The 20,404-nt window shown below is 37.4% G+C and overlaps 2 protein-coding genes across 2 annotated transcripts; one reads left to right on the top strand and one right to left on the bottom strand.

Moving 5' to 3' along the window:
- Positions 1–5,888: 5,888 nt before the first annotated feature.
- LOC121987817 (formate dehydrogenase, mitochondrial-like) lies at positions 5,889–7,699 on the bottom strand. Its single transcript, XM_042541542.1, has 6 exons — positions 7,538–7,699; positions 7,278–7,449; positions 6,646–7,186; positions 6,429–6,553; positions 6,222–6,334; positions 5,889–6,119 (listed from the first exon to the last, which is right to left on the bottom strand). Exons 1-6 carry the CDS (start codon positions 7,628–7,630, stop codon positions 6,006–6,008), a joined length of 1,158 nt encoding a protein of 385 aa, XP_042397476.1. The 5' UTR covers positions 7,631–7,699; the 3' UTR covers positions 5,889–6,005.
- A 9,021-nt stretch (positions 7,700–16,720) lies between these two features.
- On the top strand, positions 16,721–20,176 carry LOC121985756 (serine/threonine/tyrosine-protein kinase HT1-like). Its single transcript, XM_042539379.1, has 3 exons — positions 16,721–17,684; positions 19,122–19,577; positions 19,729–20,176. The coding sequence occupies exons 1-3, from the start codon at positions 17,319–17,321 to the stop codon at positions 19,951–19,953; spliced, it is 1,047 nt and encodes a 348-aa protein (XP_042395313.1). The 5' UTR covers positions 16,721–17,318; the 3' UTR covers positions 19,954–20,176.
- The last annotated feature ends 228 nt before the right edge of the window (positions 20,177–20,404 follow it).

Here is a 20,404-nt window from a genome sequence, read left to right as displayed (position 1 = left end):
ATCCTAATTGCATTTGAATAAAGATTAGAACTTAACTAAATTACAAGAACAAGACAAAGCAAGTATTAAACAAACTAAAATGCATTAAATTGAACCAAACTATTGGTTGAAGCATTTCATCGAACACATTGTATGCATGTAACTAATTAAGCATAGTAAGTACAATTTAAACATGAAAGGTCAAATTAGCTACAAGCATTCAACAATAGAACTTCAACACAAGCAAATTAACAAAATTAACAGAATTAAACTAAGAAAATCTAAACTAATCCAACCACAATTCACTCATCCACGATCATGCACCAATCCGACTACCCTTCGTTGTCACACAAAGGGCCCAGATCTGGAACGCCATCACTGGTGAACAACAACACAGACGACCTCTCCTGATCACGAACAACTTCCTTGAGTGATCTGCCGGAATTGGAGAGCTTCTGCCGGAATGGAAGTATGCACTGAGATTGCTGGAATTCCTGCCTTCGGAACACCGTCCGCAAGAAGCCACAACACTGCTCAGTGATGGAAGAAGAAATTCGCCGGAGAAGAAGAAGGATCGGCCGGCTGTCCCCTGTTGGAACCCACTGCTTTCGGAACGCCGTCCACAGGAAGATCCGCTGAGGTAGGGATGAAGAAGGACTACCTTGCCAGAGGAGAACACTCCGCCGCCAAGAGAACCTTAGACCCAAAGCCGCTGTCCGCTCAAAGAAATCGCCGGGTTTGCTGTCGTCGCCTCTTGGAGCAGATCGGAGAGGAGAAGAAAGGGTTGTGGAAGACCGGCCGGCGGCAAGGGAAGAGAGGAAGAGAAGCCGCCGGCCGGAGAAAGACAGGAAGAAGAGGTGGCTCGGCGGTGAAGAAAATCGCGAGCCCTAGCCGCTAGAAATCGCGAGCAGAAGAGAGCGACTCGGCACTGTGCCGTGCGGGTGAGAAGAGGAGTTTCTTAACGGGTTTGGATTTTGGATTTTGAGTTGAGAGTTTGAGTGAGATCCGGATCCGGATCCATTAAGAGGATGAAATTGGGCTTTTATAATCGGGCTTTAAGAGTGGCTTGAGAATTGGGTTGGGTTGTTTTGAAATTGGGTTCCTCTCTTATCCCAATTGAATTGAAGCTTTGAATGAACCCTTGGATGCCTTGATCTTTATGAACGGTCCAGATTACTTTAAATCTTGATGGAGGACTGGATGATTAGATCTGAGTGAAGGAGCAGGATCTCACTGGACCAGGATCGACGGCTCATATTAATTCAGCTTGATCTCCTTCGTTTAACCTCCAAATCAAGTTAGATTTGATCCGGCTCAACCCTAATCCATGGCTCTTTGAATTTCCTACGAAACCAAAATAAAAACATGCGATTAAATTCCATAATTGTAGGAAATTTATATTTAAGTCCAAAATAAATCCTACTCACAAAATATAATATAAGCACAAAAATAAGCATATGAGAAGGTAAAAACGCTAAGTATAAGAGCCAAAATAATACACAAAAATACCCATTATCACATGTATCTCTTCTTTTTGGGATTAATGTCTAGGTTCTCCTTAGGTCTACCATGAATAGGTCTCTTAAGATTATGATCTACATTTACCCTATTTCTATCATAATATTAAAACTAAAGTTATGCATGGGTAAATATTGAAAATTATTTCTAGCATGCATGAAAAAATAACAATTTGAATTGCATTTTAAATTAGGGTATACCTCCCTCATCCTTGAAGCTCCCCTTTGACTTGAGCTCTTCTTCTTTTCTCATTTCTTCAAATGCTCCAACTTCTTGACCTCCCTCTTCTTAGGGCATTTGGTATTGTAGTGGCTCATTTTACCACACAAGAAGCATTTAATGTACTTCTTCTCCTTTTTCTTCCTACAACTCAAATTAGATTCTAAAAGAATTGAATTGAGTTTAGGAGTTACATTCTTCTTATCCATTAAATACCTACTCTTGTAGTATCCCTTCTCATTACACCCGAAGCAAATAATGTGGTCTTTTGACTTCACTTCGGTGGAGGTGCTCACTAGGTTGACTACTTCCAAGACCTCTTATTCATCAATCTTAGCTTCTTCTTCAACCCTTGATGATGTTTCCTCATCCACACTTGTGGATGGCATTTCCTCATCCTTCTCCTCCTCGGATGTTGAACATGAGTCAACTTTCGATTGCTCCACCTCTACTTGAGCCACCTCATCTCTTTCTTCGGATTTTTCTTCTTCTTGTATAGGCTTTGGTTCTTCCCCTAGAACCATCTTCACTTTGCTCCAAAAATCATGGGTGTTCTCGTACTCACCTACATGACTCATCATATCATTAGGTAAAATATCGATTAAAATTGATATTACCTTTGAATTTACCTTTGATTAGGCTTGCTCTTCTGTCTAATATTGTAGTTCAAGTCTCTTCCCTTTCTTGTCTCTTGAGACTTCGAATAGCTTCTTGACAACCATCATGGTGTCCCAATCTGTCTCAAAGAAAGCATTCATCTTCATCATCCAATATGCGATGTCCCATAGACTTCCTCCTTCATACTATGGAGGTTCAATCAAGCCGATCATCTTCTTGAAGTTGCTCTTCTTGGTGATTAGTCCAGTGAAGTATGACCTCGCTCTAATACTACTTGTTAAGAATCGGTGGCCAGCTAAAATGGTGATTGAATAGCTTGGTGCCCCCAATTCAGAGTTCTCTCTTCCTACACGTGTTAGTTGTGTTGGTGCGGGAAGCATCCGACGATCGAACCTTAGTTTTAATAATGGCAAAGGGATTCAAAGTTAAGCTTAATTGTTATCTAATGTGTATGATTGAGTGCTTCAGGAAAGTCCTAGCTGCGGTTAGGCAAGTGAAAAACCCTAGAGAGTGGTAACCCTAGGTCATAGGGGGTAGTAACCTTATGCGGAAAGTCTTGGCGGGTCGGAGCTTGGGCAAAAATCCTAGGGGGTGGTAACCCTAGGTTAAAATCCTGGTGTCGCGAACCGGGTAGAAGTCTGGATGGGTCGAGGACCGAACATCCAGCATGAAGACCGGAAACTTAGGACACTGAGCAAAAGTCCAGTCGGTCTGGAGGACCGAACTGGCAAAAGGTAAATCTCCTGAGTGGAATAGGTGAGAACGCATTCCCTGTAGAGGGAACAGTAGGCGTCGGTTCGACCTAAGATTTCCGGTAGGAAATCTGAAGTCAGAACCGAACAATCCGGAGACTGTCAGAATATTCTATTGTCATATTTTATGTGTGCTAACTTTGTTTTGCAGGGTATGTGTGTGTTTTGTGGACTAACATGTCTTGCAGGGACAAAAGAGCAAGTCAAGCCTCGGATGAATAATGTCCGAAGCGCCTCCATGGAGCTTGGAGGCGCCTCGAGTGCAAAGGAGCAGACGTTGCACTCTGCAGGCTTTGAGGCGCCTTGAATAGAGGTTGAGGCGCCTTGAATGCTTCCTTTGAGGCGCCTCAGAGTGATTAAGGTGCCTCCAAGCAGATAAGAGGCATTGACGAGAAGATCATCGCAGCACAAAACGCGGGATAAGCCTCCATGTTTGAGGCGCCTCAATGGGGCTTTGAGGTGCCTCAAGCAGGCTATTTAAAGACATCTCAAATAACACTTCACTTCAGCACTTCCAAATCGATTCTTCTTCAAGTACGCTGCGAATGAGACATTCCGGTTGAGCTACGACAAGCCCCCGACGATCTGAAGCTTCAAGATTGTTATTTTTCATCGTCGGTGTAATTGTTGTTTTAATTTTAACATTGTACTTCATACTTGTACTGAACTTTACGAGATTATAGTTATTTCCCAACGTAAACGCTCAACGAGCGTGGGCCTTGGAGTAGGAGTCGCTCAAGGCTCCGAACCAAGTAAATAGCTTGTGTTCGTGTGTTGTTCTCTTTCTAATTCCACTGCATTTACTCGTACGTTTTTACGAATCTGAAACGAGTGAAAGCCACGAGCGCTATTCCCCCCCCCCCCCCCCTTCCTCTAGCGCTTTCGATCCAACAAGTTGCATGCACAGCAGAAATACAAATAAACAAAGCTACACAATAAGGAAGAACACCAAACCATTAACAAGTTTATTTACGTGGTTCAGAGATAAAGCTCCTACTCCACAGCTATTCGTAAGGTGGACGATCCCGATCCGTCGGTGAATTAGCCCCAAGTAAACTCTGAATATCTCAAGTCTCCTTGTGGGTGGAAAAACCTCACCACAACTCTTAACAAGACCTCTTGGAACATAATGAGCACTTGAGACTTTGGTGACTACTCATTAGAGTTAACCACCACTAATTTCATCAATTATTGCCAGCCACCTTAAGTTCCATTATATAGAGCTTGGGGAAAACAGTCAAGCTGATTATATCGTTACTAGTTAACTGGTTCTCTGTGGAATTCAACTGTTATAGTCTCAACAGCTCGATACCAGTCGACTGGTCCACTTCGGCTGAGATAACAAAAACATTATGTTCTCCCCAGCTCGACCACCAGTCGATTGGTACATACACCAGTCAACTGGTAAAATCCTAAACTTAGAGTTTTCCTTTCCGAGAATATTTCTCTTGCACTTGGACTCTCACGACTTACTTGACTTTTCATCACAATCTTGACCTCTTGCCTTCAAACATTCTTCCTTTGGCTCTCGTCTCTTAGAGGCATTCAAGCCTGTGGCTTGTCCTAATACCATCTTTCGTGTATGCCTCAAAGTGTGCTTTCCTCAGTTCTTGTCCTTGTTGCCTTGTCCATGGTCCCTGGGATGCTCCATCCTTCACCGGACCCGAAGTAATCAAGCTGAGTCATATGTGTATCCTGTAAACCTATACAACTCAAATACACATATCAAATACAAGGGTAACCCTAACTTAAACTCTTTGTCCAAGTATCAAAACTCATGGTCACATCGGACTCGAAGATTACTTCCAACACAATCGACTTCAGGGTCATTCTAATTTAGTCTGTATGTCTTGGCCTTGAATGGAGAGATAGGTTTATTAAGCCCATTCGATTACAAAAACATTTATCCATATATTGAGAGTGAATGCTAAGCTTAAATATGATCGGTCAGCCTTTGCGTTGGATGGGTATATAACAAAGTTATGCAGTATTGGCCATGATTTTGACCGGCTTTTGTGTCAGTCAATTGTTTATAAGTGGAATACTAGATCTTTCAAGAACGGTAGGCTTTTAGGCTCGTTATCCTTATACCGAAGGCCCTAGTGTCGAGTAAGGAGTTAAGCCCTGATGAGAGTAGCACTTTGACTACCACATCACCTTGACTTTGACTGTCACCTAACTTTAACTTTGACTTCCACATCACTTATGAGTCCGCTCGTAAACCTATTCTGGTTTAGATGGTGAAAAATATAGTTTTTTTAATTTTTTATTTTGTGCCTAAAAAGACTCATTTAGTTCTTGATAAATGATAATGGTCAATTTGATCTTACTGTGACCTTCATTTTCTAGAAATTGTATTGAGTTTTGTCAATTTGTTAATGTGTTTTTTATTTATTTATTTTGTGTGCTTCGTAGATATGATGAATTCAGAATGTGAGCATGATTTTTTTTTTATTGTTGCTTATTTTATGGTTCTTGTTTTTTAAATTTTGTTCCTTTTTTTATAAGAGTTGTTTTTAGAAAGATTAAATAATTTAATAATTTTATTAATTGAAAAAATTTATTATCAAAATTTGAATATAAGATTTCAATTAAAAATTTTGCATTAGAAAATGATAAAAAAAATAAATTTTATATAAAAATTTATTTTTTAAAAAATAATATTTTAATTTGTTTAAAAAAAATAAACCTACAATTATTGGTCCCAAGTCAATGATAAAGGTGAATTTTTTTTTTTTAAAAAAAACAATGTTAAAGACATAAAATTTTCTTTTTCGTTTAGGGCTTGAGCAGGTCCCCTAATGATCAAAGACACAAATCATCTCCTCTTATTGTAATACTAGTTGCAAAAACCGCATAACACAACATGCAAACATTCTTGAACTGAGAAGATATATAAAAAAGAGGTCATCATTCGTTTCATTGGTATTGGCTTGCAAGTTTTCCCTCTTTGACAATGTAATTTTGAGCTGGAAATTCCTCTCCTTTGAAGTACTTATCGAGTGTGTCTTTCACTCCATCTGCATATCTCAACTGCACAATTTAGATTTAACCATGTTAATTAATCATCAAGTCCAACCAAAGGAAAGAAGAAGCAAATTGAATGTGTCTAAAGAAACTGGTAAGAAAACCTACTTGACCGTCAATGGTGGTGCCAGATATATGGGGAGTCATTGCTTGATTCGGCATGTACCGCCATGGATGATCTCTAGGAGCTGGCTGGGGATTCCAAACGTCACCACTGTAGCCTGAATGATCAGAGCCAAAGGGATGGATTCATTTATTTAGCAATAAAATCTTCTGATCGAATTCATTTATTTAATGAATAGTTATCATATGAACCTGCAATATGCCCACTAGAGCAAGCATCTGCGACTGCTTGGGTGTCCATGATAGCAGCTCGAGCATTATTAACGATGAGAACTCCCTTCTTCAATTTCCCGATCCTCTCCTTATCAAACAATCCTCTGAAGGAAATAGAGAGAGAGCATTAATTTCTGGAGTCGTCGATAAAATGTCTGATCAGTCATCAGAAGAAGAAGAAGAAGAAAAATGATACCTGGTTTTCTCGGTAAGAGGCATGTTTATGACGATGACGTCACACTTTGGGAGCATCGCATCAAGATCTTCCTCAAACTTGGCCCCAGTCTCTTTCTCCAGTTCAGGTGAAATTGCGAGGCGGTCATGGTAAAGCAGATTGCAGTTGAAAGGTTTCAGGCGCTGAAGCAAAAGCTTCCCGATGCGCCCCGCTCCAACAGTCCCGACAGTCTTACCCTCAAGATCGTAAGCTCTGTGCGCAATTCCTGCGACGTTCCAGTCACCGTTGATCACCTGTTGATGAGCAGGTAAGAAGTTTCGGACGAGGATGAGAATCCGCATCAATTCATCCTCTGCCACCGAGACAACATTGCTTCCGGTGATTTCTGCTACAGTGATTCCTGCGTTGGCTGCCGCTTTCAGATCGATGTGGTCCGAGCCAACCCCAGCGGTCAGAAGAAGTTGTAGGTTTTTGGCTTTCTTTATCTTCTCTGCGGTCACGTAAACCGGATGGAAGGGAGTCGTGATCAAAACATGCATGTCGTGAATGTGTTTCTCTAACTCTGCCATAAGAAAATGAAGCAGCTAAATTAAATTAGCCCAATATCCGTTCCAATTCTATGACTAACATTCAGAGAAATTAAACATACGAACCACAATTTGGGCCTTCTTTGTCATCAGTTACAATGTATTGGTGGCCTTTCGATTCTAGCCAGTCCCGAATGCCCAAGGCGGCTTCCGCGCACCCTACAAATTTAGGATTCAAGGAAGCGTACTCGTTGGCCTTGTAGAAAACGCCGACGATCTTCTTGCTGTCCGGCGAAGCCTGCAATACACGTATGGCTATCACAAATCAGATACATGCCATGGCGTTATGACTCCAAATTAAATAACCCGAGTTGTAGTGGGATTACATGAAGCGTCCTGGAGAATGCACACACGGCCTGCGGAGCTCCCGTTCTGACGACTGTCATCGCCTGCTTGGCTGCAGCCCTAAGCATCGCCATCTTCCTTAATTACTAGTGTGGCAATCGATCGTGTACAAAAATAAGAGGTATTGAGCGATGAAACAAAGCGAAGCGGCGAGTCAATTTATAGAAGAGTGCTGAAGGCAATTGTGACTTGGAGAGGCTTAAAGGGCGGCAAAGGAGCTAGGGAAAGCAGCACGTGACAGGCGGCCGAAGATGGTGCATGTGCAAGCCAACGGGCACAATGCCTCTTGGCGACGCTCTTACGCCACAAAGAGTTCCTTTTGAAAGGAACTAGTAATGCTTACTGATGTTCAAGTTGGATACGTCTGCTGGTCGGACACGTATCGAACCAATTAGTTAGACTAATTTATCTAATTCAATCAGTGCGTCAAAATTGTCTGATTGACCTGATCGACCTGTCTGTCTGTCTGCCCTTATTAATTTGTTTGATCTGGCTGATGTCATATTCATCTCGATCAATTTTGTACGAGTAGGGGGAACTCAATTTGTCAAGCTCATTGGGCCTAATTAATCGATTGTCTTGGCTAGCTCTCTAATCCAATTAATTAGTTGAGCTTGAGTGGATTGATTATCTTAATATGAAGAATGAAGTATATGCAAAATAATTAGTCTTAAAATAAAATAACAAACTATTTCTTTCAACATAATCAACTTGAACTATAAACGGTAATTGATTTGATTAAAGAAGGCATTAAAGATGGGGAAGTCTTAAAAGGCGCACCTGATTTTTAGAATTTTTTAAAAGATGTAATTATTTTTCATTTTATTCTTTCCGTAAGCGGCTGATTAAATTTTACATTTTCCAAAGCATTCGAGGTGTTTATTTTTGAAATCCATAACCATTATTATGGTACTTGATCCGGCGATAAGAATGGGGGATCCATTTTCTGAAGGGTCTCAGCTTGAGGACAGATGGAGGGCTGACTAAGCGGTTAATGGCCGCGCCGAGCAGCTGAGTAGGTCCGAGCGGAACCAAAGATAACCCAGTCATGGACCGGGGTTTCCGACGCCAAGGCAGGAGAACCGAATGGCCGATCGGGGCGTCTGCCCGGCTGGGACCGAAGGGTCGAGCGTGTGGCCCGTTCGGCCAGGATAAGGGCGAGGGTATGAAGGTTAGCCAAGCGGCCTATTCGTTCGGATCGGGATATGGGGTGGCAGCAAGGGTATGTCTGATGATTACGCCGTACACAAGAGTGTACGATGGAGGATCTCGCCGTCACATCATGGAGAGGTTGATATAGTGGCGGTATGGCCTTATTGGCGTCTTTCTGACAGACCCATACCTGGGCATGGTCCTTCTGACAGACTCATACCTGGGCATGGTCGAAAGCAGGTGATTGCTTTGATTGGCGTGCCCAGGCTCCTTCGAGAGGTCTATATAAGGTCTCCATTTCTTCACCGGAGGTACGCAAGTCTTCATCTGGAGGCCACCTTTTTGTTATTCCTCGCCTGACTTGAGCGTCGGAGGGCCGTCGCCGGGACACCCCTCCCGGCTCGGTTTTGCTGCAGGTTCGCCGGAGCACTCGAGGATCCAGCAGGGAGCGCCACGTGCCCAGTGTCCGTTGACTCCTGGTTCGGACAGGATCAAGTACTATTTTCTAAAAACATAGTCATACTTCTCTAACTTCTTTATTTTTATGGTAATTTATCAAAAAAACGTATTTAGATTTATGGATTAATCAAAAAATGTATCATACTATGATATTTACCAAATAGCATACTCAATTTTCTATTCTTCTCATTCTACCCCCTCAATCATTTGTCAATCTCTTTCTTTCTTTTTTTTTGTTTTGCATGCAACGCATCCTCTCTTCTCTTTCCTTCCGTCTTCTCTTTTCTCACTCTTTTGGAGATATGCATGAATGCAAAGCATAATATGGGTCTGATATTATTTCATATAAGGCCCACAGGATTAGAATTTAATATGTTTTCTTTAATAACATTTTAACACATTCGGAGAAGTCAAAATATGAAATGGACGGCACCGTTGGACTCCTTGAAGTATCAGAAATCTATAGGACCTAAAATGAGTCCAATCCGAGATCTCTAGGTCCATCAGTGGATTTCGACCAAAATCCACTGATGGACCTAGAGACCTCGGATTGGACTCATTTCAAGTTCTGTAGATTTCTAAAGCTGCAAGGAGTCAAACGGTACCGTCCATTTTATATTTCGACATCTCTGAAGGTGTTAAAATATGATTAAAAGAATCGGCTAAAACAACCTAATGTGGGCCTGATATGAACCATGGGCCCAATATGGTTCATATCAGACACACGTTGGGCCTTATATGGAACCATATCAAGCCCATGTTGAGTTATTTTAGCTAATTTTTTATATAACATTTTAACACCTCTGGATCAATCAAAATATGCAATGGACGGTACCATTCAATTCCTTGCAACCTCATAAATCTATAGGACTTGAAATGAGTGCAATATGAGGTTTCTAGGTCCATTAGTGGATTTTGATCGAAACTCACTGATGGACCTAGAGATCTCAGATTGCACTCATTTCAAGTCCTGTGGATTTCTGAGGTTGCAAGGAGTTCAAATATGCTATCGATTGTTTATTACAGCTTCTCGGAGGTGTTATAATATAATAAGAAAGAATCTATAAAAATTTTCACGTTGGACCTTAAACATGTATCAGAAGTTAATTCTTTTCTCCTATTAAATCTCGACAACTAGTCAATGCTTATTAACTAGGGTTGTACATCAATTATCAGTCTTCCTATTCATCTTTCAATAACATATTGATTATTACTTTAACTCAGGATGAAAGTGAACAAATCTATTCTGCTACACAATTTTTTAGCAACACAACTAAAGTAACATTTGCTAAATTAGCCTCTCTGCAAAGTGATTAGCATAAAGTAGTTTTGAATTATCTTGATTGTACTTTACATGTCATCTAAACTATTCATTCTAATATCTGATGCTAAAGAAGTAAGATTGTATAAAAAGAATAGCCAAAAAAAATTAGGAAATCGATATGACTACATGATGACTTTGAGAAGATATAGAGATAGAACAATGTAATGCTACCGATCCAATAGATGAACGGAAAGAAAATGGATCTAATGTTATTGAATTCTTCTTTAGACTGGCATCTTTGGTTCATTTTAGACCTTTTTTTTGGATATCCAAAGTTAGCAAGCATAGGTGAGGAGCATAAGGTGCTAATCCTCTTTCACTAACGAACTTTGAGGAAGAATCATAATACAGTAAACATGTATCAGCAAGGATAAAAATCACAACACAGTAATCATAGAGATTTTTTCATATTACATTATATCACCTCCGAAAAGCTGAAATAAACAATTGATAGCATATTTTAACTCCTTGAAACCTCATAAATCCATAGGAACTTAAATGGGTGCAATATGAGATCTCTAGGTCCATTAGTGGATTTCGGTCAAAATCCACTTATGAACCTAGAGACCTCATATTGCACCCATTTCAAGTCCTGTGGATTTCTGAGGTTGCAAGGAATAGAATGGTGTCATCCATTGCATATTTTGACTTGTCTGAAAGTATTAAATGTTATAGAAAAAATAGCTAAAACAACCGAACGTGGCCCTGATATGGTTAATATCAAGCCCACGTTGGGTCTGATATGGTTCCATATCAGACCCATATTAGGTTTGATTTATCTCATGGTGGAGATTGTCTTTTAATAATTCTTGTTTTCTTTTGAGTTTAGTTGATATTATTATACTATATTTTGTCAACTTTAGTGGATATGATGTAACTGAGGTTTAATGGAGAGTCAAATAAATATTTGTACCAAGAAAAGATGCAATGTCTGCTCTAATTGCTAGGTAGAAAAATTTCAGTGTTACTTATATGCAATTCTTTTCCCCTATCAGAAGTCCACCCTCCTAAAGGTAGCCCTATTTACTTGTTTGTTCTTGTAGCATGTGAGCGAAGCGAATTGGATGATTCAAGATAAGTTCATATTATGTTAGTTGAGAATTGGATGTCTGATTAAAGAAATTTTGAGAATTGGATACCTATATGCAATTCCAGTGAACCATACCAGGAGGGTGGACTTTTGATAGTGGGCATTCATAAATCTAGTTGTCGAGATTTGATAGCGAAAAGAATTAACTTCTTATACATCTTTAAGGTCCAACGTGAAAATTTTTACAGATTCTTTCTTATTATATTATAACATCTCCGAAAAGCTGAAATAAACAATGGATAGCATATTTGAACTTCTTGCAACCTCAGAAATCCATAGGACTTGAAATGAGTGCAATCTGAGGTCTCTAGGTCCATCAGTGGATTTCGGTCAAAATCCACTGATGGACCTAGAGACCTTAGATTGCACCTATTTCAAGTCCTATAGATTTATGAGATTGCAAGGAATTGAATGGTGTCGTCCATTGCATATTTTGACTGATCCAGAGGTGTTAAAATATTATAGAAAAAATCAGCTAACACAACCTAACATGAGCCTGATATGGTTCATATTAGGCCCACGTTGGATTTGATATGGTTTATATCAGGCCCATGGTTCATATCGGGGCCTGATATGGTTCGAAAGACTTAAAGAGTTGTACGTAAATTCATAGTCAGACTCATTCTACTATATGCTTTGCATTCAAGAAGCGAGGAAGGCAACATATTTCTCCATTTAACAAATATCTGTCAAGTTTGCTATTTTTAGTATATTATGCTTATAGCACTTCCTCTAATTAACTAGTAAGGTCAACATTATTTCAGTACTTAATAGTACTAATTAGTGTATCCTCCAAAACAAGTATAACTCCATCTTTTTTAGTTAGATTTGTTTTTAAACATTGGGCCTCTAATTAACAATCAAACTGATTAGATTTTATATCTAACCCAAAATTAAATTGCATTTAAATCAACTTAAATTCTAAAGTAGTTTGCAATCCTATAATTCACTGAAAGGCAGTCCCTTTCGCATTAAACCACATAGTTAACAAAAAATGCCTGCTTAGTATTATTATTATTTAGTTTATGTTGGGATATAGATAGGTTCTAATCATTATCAATCAGTACATACCATCCAATTTTGATCAATCAGGAAAATTGTTCTCTAGTTTGTATAAACTATTGATCCAACTTCTTGATGTTATTTAAAATATGATCATTTCCCTAGTGATTTGACTTCTTTTAGCAATAGGTAAAGTTTTGTGCCTTAAGCCTTGAGAGTATTACTTAATGGAACTTGAACTTTTACCAAATTTAAATATGCAATTCAGTTGTTTCCATGATTAATAAATAATAATCTTCTGAAATATTAATTATTATTATAGTTTGTCCCATTTTTTATAATGAAAAACAGGTTGCTAGTGATGTATATGGTGAAATGGTTTTGAAAATGGAGGAAATTTTACTAGATACTGGGAAATCCAGTGGAACTAGGTCTATGGCCAGTGATGGGTATGCTTTCTATCAATCCCATTATATAAGGGATGGTAGTTCCACAGCATCTACCTCTGGAATAGATGACGTTTATCCATCTTCACAACGTGGGTTTGATATGGAACCATATCAAGCACATGGTTCATATCAGGTACACATTAGGTTGTTTTAGCCGATTCTTTTGATCATATTTTAACACCTTCAGAGATGTCGAAATATAAAATAGACATCACCGTTGGACTCCTTGCAGCTTCAGAAATCTACAGGACCTGAAATGTGTTCAATCCAAGGTCTCTAGGTCCATCAGTGGGTTTTGGTCAAAATCCACTGATGGACCTAGAGATCTCGGATTAGACTCATTTCAGGTCCTATAAATTTTTGAGACTTCAAGGAGTCCAACAGTGTCGTCTATTTCATATTTCAACTTCTCCAAAGGTATTAAAATGTTATTAAAGAAAACATGTTAAATTCTAATCTCGTGGGCTTGATATGAAATAATATCAGCCATATTATACTTTGCATGCATGTATATCTCTAAAAGAGTGAGGAAAGAAAAGATGGGAGGATGAGAAGAGAGGATGCCTTGCATGCAAAAAAAAAAAAAAAAAAATTGACAAATGATTGAGGGGTAGAATGGAAAGAATAGAAAATTGAGTATGCTATTTGATAAATATCAAAGTATGGTACGTTTTTGGGTCAATTTATAAATCTAAATACGTCTTTTGGTAAATTATCATTATTTTTATGTAAATCAAAGTGGTGTTATTTCTAAAATGCAACATTATACTGTATTAATTTTTATAATGAAATACCATAGTAATTAGCGGAAGAGATAAAAATAAAAAATAAATGTGCCTTTTAAAAAATTTAAAAGTTTGGTGTACCCTTGACAATCCCGTAACTTTAAATATGTCCTTTGGTTAATTGTTGAATTATAAATGCTCCTCACTGATCCGCTTCATCTGATCTATTATCGCCCATTCAACCGTTGCAATTAATTAGACATAATCCCAATTGATTGTATGTAATTTAGATATATTAGGAGTGTAATGATCTATGTAATACTAAATAAGTGTTTTAAAGTATTTGAATGTTACCTAATATCCATTTAATCTTAAAAGTTAAATCTAGGTCAAGTCGTCCCTGACTATGGTGTAATAGCAGGACATTCAAGTTATCAACATTCAAGTTATCATCCAGACGCCCGTAGTTTGATCTTCCACTATAACGAATTTATAAGAATTTTTTCTTCAAATGAGACACACAACCAAGGATGCTGAATTTCTAGACCACCCGCCGTGAACACTTCTCGATTTATCCTAATAGCTAGTTAAGTTTATTTTTATTTTTTTTTAGTCTAGGTCAAGCTACGTTGATCCAACCTAGCTTGAATCGTATTTAACTAAGATTCGTCACAATTAGTCTCACAAAAGTATTTAATGACTTAAAAAACCTCCGTCTCACAAAAGTATTGTTGTGTGTTCCTTTGACAGTGTTTATGTTTTTTTTTTTCTGTTAGGGTTTGACTCTCAAGCATTTTTTATTAAAAGTAATGTGTGCAAATAGACATCTTTAAATTTCTAATATCCCAAAAGTGTAAACCATTTCTTTTAGCTAAAAATACCTAATGACTCTATAATTTTTAGATTTATGTCAAATTATCATTGTATTCTCTTCAATCCATTTACATCAAAATTTTCGAATTTTAAGCCTTATAAAGTCATTATATACTTTTTACTAAAATCATTTAATGGTTTTAGAGGGCTTAAATTTGTGCTAAATGCACATCGTTGCACATGTAGTATCCTTTGAATTTGTCCGTGATCATTTTTTTTCTTTCTAATTTGAAACTTTATAAGTTATCAAACATTTTTGACCAATTTTTTTTAACAAATAGCATCCAATTGATTGCAATTATATTCAATCAACTAGAATTATATCCAAGTCATGTGATAATTGATCAAGCAAGCAATTGGGCAAATGGGCATTTTAAAAAATATATGCTTCCTTTTAGCTATTCACTAAAGTTTTTTTTTCTGGTCAACTAGGTATTTAGGTTTTACTATTCGAATAATGTTTGAAGATGATCAATTATTGGGAAAATTTGCATGCAGCCTCTGTTGACAAATATAATTTTGTATGTACTCTCCATTGGAAAAAAAATCTTTGTTTTCACTCCCTAGTCTAATATACTTACCTAATTGCCCCTGATATTTTAAGTATAAAAAGTCTAAAAATGAGTATAAATCCTCTTAAATTCAGTACATTAAACTAGAATCTAGTATATTTTCTATCAAATTGAGTACGATTCTTTTCCCACCTCAATTGGATGGAAAATATACTAGATTTTCTTTAAATGATACTCAATTAGATGGAAAATATACTAGATTTTCTTTAAATGATACTCAATTGAATAAAATATATATTAGATTTTTTTTCAAATTGTACTGAATTTAGGAGGAATTATATTAAATAAGAAAAAATTCGTACTCAATTTAATAGAAAATATACTCGATTCTAGTTTAAAATGCTAAATTTAATAGGAATTATACTCATTTTTAGATTATTTATACCTAAATATGAAGGGAAATTTTAATAGAAAATATACTCGAATATACTAAATTTTCTTTAAATGATACTCAATTGGATAGAAAATATACTAGATTTTTTTTTAAATGATACTTAATTAGATAGAAAATATACTAGATTTTCTTTTTATATGTACTGAATTTAGGAGGAATTATATTAAAACAGGAAAAAAATATATGCTCAATTTAATAGAAAATATACTCGATTCTAATGTAAAATGTTGAATTTAAGAGGAATTATACTCATTTTTAGACCTTTTGTACCTAAAAAATCTGAGCGACAATTAGGTCATAATATTTGCACGAGGGAGTTGAATCAAATAAAACTTTACATGCAGGGAGTTAAAACAAAATTTTTTATGAGTGAAGATTATATACAAAATTTAAGTTATAATTAGAAATTTTTTCCTATTTTACTCTCAATTTAACTCTATACAAATTTTTTACTCATCAAAATAAATTAGAAAGTACAAATTGATCCATTATCATAAATTTTTCAAGTCCCCAAACATAATGTACCTTTAGTAAAATTTGAATCTCAGTAGCTAAAAAATCTGTACTACGTTTTATCATTACGAGTACAACTATTCACTAAAGTCAAATGTACACGCTTCTTTCTTATATTAATCATTGCAAACATTTACCCTGTTTTAAAAATATATTTTAAAATAATTTTCCACCCTATTAATAATCAATTAAAACTTCATGACGGATAGAATTTTATCTTGTCCCTTATATACTTTTTATTTTACCTTATAAAGCTTAAATTATTATATTTTATCTCCATAATTTGTGAAACAAAAATAAAATACCCCTACATAATTGGACAATAATTAAATAAAGTGAAATTGAAATTTATTTGTATTTACTTATTGAATTGTTCAGTGTATTTCTGAAAATTTTCCTATTTCAACCTTATTCTTAAATTTATTTATTTTATGTTTTATTAACTATCCTCATCAAAAAAAATATTGACTTATACAAGAGAAGAAAAGACCTAAGGTTAAGATATTTTATTTTTATCGGAGATAAAAAAAATATTTTAAATTATAAATGGATAAAATGAAAGAAGAAAAAAAATGCGTGGAGCAAAATAAATTTGTCTTAAATCTTGTTCATTCTCAGTATCTTCGGTATCCATCTTACCCTTCATGGTCTAATCTTGCCGATCTATTGCCCGCCATGGCAGGCGTCCTCCCACGTTACTCCCACTGTCCCCTCCTCATCCCTAGAGCCCTGCTCTCGTATTAATTAAACTCTCCAACTTCTTGTTCCTTTCTGTACTCGCGGAGCAACAAAGCTGGAAAGCCAAAGCATATTCACAGGATATAGCTGTGCTCCTTGGAGTCTTCGCAAATTTAACTGTATGATCTATGAACTTTCCGGAGATATCTTCTTGGTTTTGACGCAAAGCTGTCATCTTGATCGGCTCCTCTTATCCATGCTATCCGCTGAGGCATTATGGAGCTGCCGGGTGCCGGATCGTATCGATAACCCTAGGACCTGCGAAATGTAGGCGAGCGGAGATAGTAGTCGCTGCAGTCGGCTTGAGTTACCGGAAAAGTGAAAATATTTGCTCGTTTTGCTTCTTTTCTGAGCTTGATTCGATTCTTCATGGAGTAAATTTCAGTTTTTTTGAGGGGGCTAATTTAGTAGGGGCATGTGGTACGGTGGTAAAATTGGGGGCTTACTGTGTTGATTTGGCAATCGTACCAGATGAAGGTCTTCAATTGCTTTAAGGAGGATAAATCGATGGCGAGTGGCCGGACGCAGAGAAGGTTGTCTCTTGGTGAGTACCGAAGGGCGGTGTCATGGTCCAAGTACTTGGTGTCCTCCGGCGGAGAGATCAAAGGGGGCTTGGAAGAACAATGGAGCGCGGATATGTCACAGTTGCTCATAGGGAATAAGTTTGCCACAGGGCGACATAGCCGGATCTATCACGGCAGATACAAGGGAAGGGAGGTGGCCATTAAGCTGATGAGCCAGCCTGAGCAAGACCCCGCCATGGCTGCTGCTCTGGAGCAGCAGTTCACCTCAGAGTCTTCTTTGCTGTTTCACCTCCGTCATCCTAATATAATCACGGTAACCCCTTGTTCCTACTTGTTTGTGACAGAAAAGGCTCTTTGAGTTTGCTGATTCTATGAGTTCTTGCTCTTCTTCTTCTTTTCTTGACCAACCTTAATCAACGTTCAAGAAAAGTGCTACTTTTAAATTAATTTCTGGTATCCCTTTTCCATCTGCTGGATTGTAATTAAATAAGTTTTCTATCTTGTTTGTTTAATATTATTAACTTAAAGTGCCTTCTTTCTTGAATTATGTAGTTGTCACACCTCCTTAAGGCAGTCATCCATTTTCTTGATCCTTTTATACCACGTATAAAGATCTCACTTGGATACAAGAAGCCAGGGTTTTTAGTGAATCTACTAATTGTTGCCCTCTAAATATCTGCCATAGTTATCATCCATTCAGCTCAGAAGATTACACTTGGCATTAACTGTTTTGCTCAAATCGATCTCATTTCTTTACCACACATTCAGGATACTCCTTTGAGGTAGTTGACCTACTTTATTTGATCAAATATCATCTAAGGATATAACTGGAAGTCATTGTCTAGTGGAACTATATTTCATCCTGCCTTGGCTATTCTAAATTTGATTCATTATCTTCAGCCTGATCTGTGTTGGAAACTAGAGGAAACATGCAGCTATTTTCTCTGACAATCTACTTACATTGGGGCATCACCCTAGTTAAGAAAATTTTCTTGCTTGCATAATTAAATGGAGCCTCTACTTATGTAATTAGAATTGACTTTAAGTATCATTAAATATTATTAATGTACAACCTTGCATTAGCCGACCTCACCTAGTGGGACAAGGCTTGGTTGTTGTTGTTGTACAACCTTGCATTGAATTTAATTTTAATAGGAGTGCTTGGATCCATGTTGCAATCCCAAATAGTTAAGGCTAAGATGGCTTGTTGTTCTTTTAATTGGTTGGCTTTGTCTTCTAATGAATAGATTGTTAGAGATGCATAAATATTAGGTATATGTGATTTGGGACTGAATTTTTTCTGGTAGCAAAATAACTAGTTTTTCTCTGCATAGATAGGTAACTCAAATTTGTTATATTTTCATTGATTCCCTGAAACTACGAAACATGTGATAGATGGTGCAGCTTTTTTTTACCTGAAAACAGTAAAGAAATCCATTGTTTTTTTCTTGGCAGCAAAAGACCACTTTGTCTCATAATTTTTGTCCATCTCTCTCTTTATTCAGAAGGGGTGCCTTGGCGCAACGGTAAAGTTGTTGCCATGTGACCAAAAGGTCACGGGTTCGAATCCTAGAAACAACCTCTTACAAAAAACAAGATAAGACTGTGTACAATGGATCCTTCCCCGGGACCCCGCATGATGGGAGCTTCGTGCACCGGACTGCCCTTTTTTCTCTCTCTTTATTCAAACTTTTTGTGGTAACCTTAACTTCTGCTAATTTAAACTGATCATTTGTTTTTCGTTACATAGTTTGTGGCCGCTTGCAAGAAACCTCCTGTCTTTTGCATCATCACTGAGTACATGGCAGGTGGCTCTCTCAGAAAATTTCTCCATGAACAAGAGTCTAATGTGCTTCCTTATGATCTAGTGCTGAAATTATCTCTCGATGTTGCTCGTGGAATGAGTTACCTTCATTCCCAGGGAATCATTCATAGGGATCTAAAGTCAGAAAATATACTTGTTGGTGAAGACCTGTCTGTTAAGGTAGCCGACTTCGGAATTTCATGCCTGGAGTTTCAGAGTGGTAGTGGAAAAGGCTTCACCAGTACCTATCGTTGGATGGCTCCTGAAATGATCAAGGGGAAAAATCATACAAGGAAAGTTGATGTGTACAGCTTTGGCATTGTTCTATGGGAGTTAGTAACGTTGCAAATCCCCTTCCATGATATGACTCCCGAGCAAGCTGCTTATGCTGTAGCTCACAAGGTAATGATTTTGATTCCTACTCTTGCATTGCCTTTTTTGGTTTTGTTTTTGCTCGTTGGCTCTTTAACGTTAGGCGATGTTCCAATTGGGTCACCAGAGGATTAGTGCTCTTGTCACTATCGACTAATTACATTGTATATTCTTGCTGCAGAATGCCAGACCACCTCTACCTGCCTCTTGCCCTCTGGCATTCAGCCATGTCATGAGCAAGTGCTGGGCCACCAACCCAGTGAACCGATTCCAATTTGACGAAATTGTTTCCATACTCGAAAGCTATGAAGAATCTCTCAAACTGGACCCAAGATTTTTCTCATCTTACAAGCCTTCGCAGCAGCTGTGGCCGATTGGATGCTTTACTCCGCGCTTTGCTTTGTAGAAGTCTAATCCAAATAAATTTTCTCTAATTCACTGCCGTATCGTGTGTTTGTGTATATATATTTCCTATCTCATGCTTTCTGAAATTGATGGCATGTTATTTCTAAGTTTATTTTGTTTCTCTTTTTCCCACTTCTATATGTTAAAGACCATGTACAGAACCAAGATGGTGTTAAATAATATTGTTGTCTCCAAACAATTGATGAGAAAAGTGATTAATCTTTCATAAGCTGGCAGTTTTGTGTTTATTTTGTTCATTTGGAAATTGTTTGGAATGCGTTTCGAGATATATATATATATATATATATATATACGATTTTGATATACTGCGCGACGTGCACAGTGTACGAGCTATCATGATTTTTTTATTTTGATTAAAAAAATAAATAAAATATATTAATTTTGATTAAAAAATAAATAAAATCTATTTTTTACGATATTATTGGTAGGGT

Source organism: Zingiber officinale, chromosome 5B, assembly GCF_018446385.1.
Source record: "Zingiber officinale cultivar Zhangliang chromosome 5B, Zo_v1.1, whole genome shotgun sequence".
NCBI lineage: Eukaryota > Viridiplantae > Streptophyta > Magnoliopsida > Zingiberales > Zingiberaceae > Zingiber > Zingiber officinale.
The sequence above is the reverse complement of the archived record's forward strand: the minus strand, read 5'-3'. Positions and strand labels throughout refer to the sequence as shown.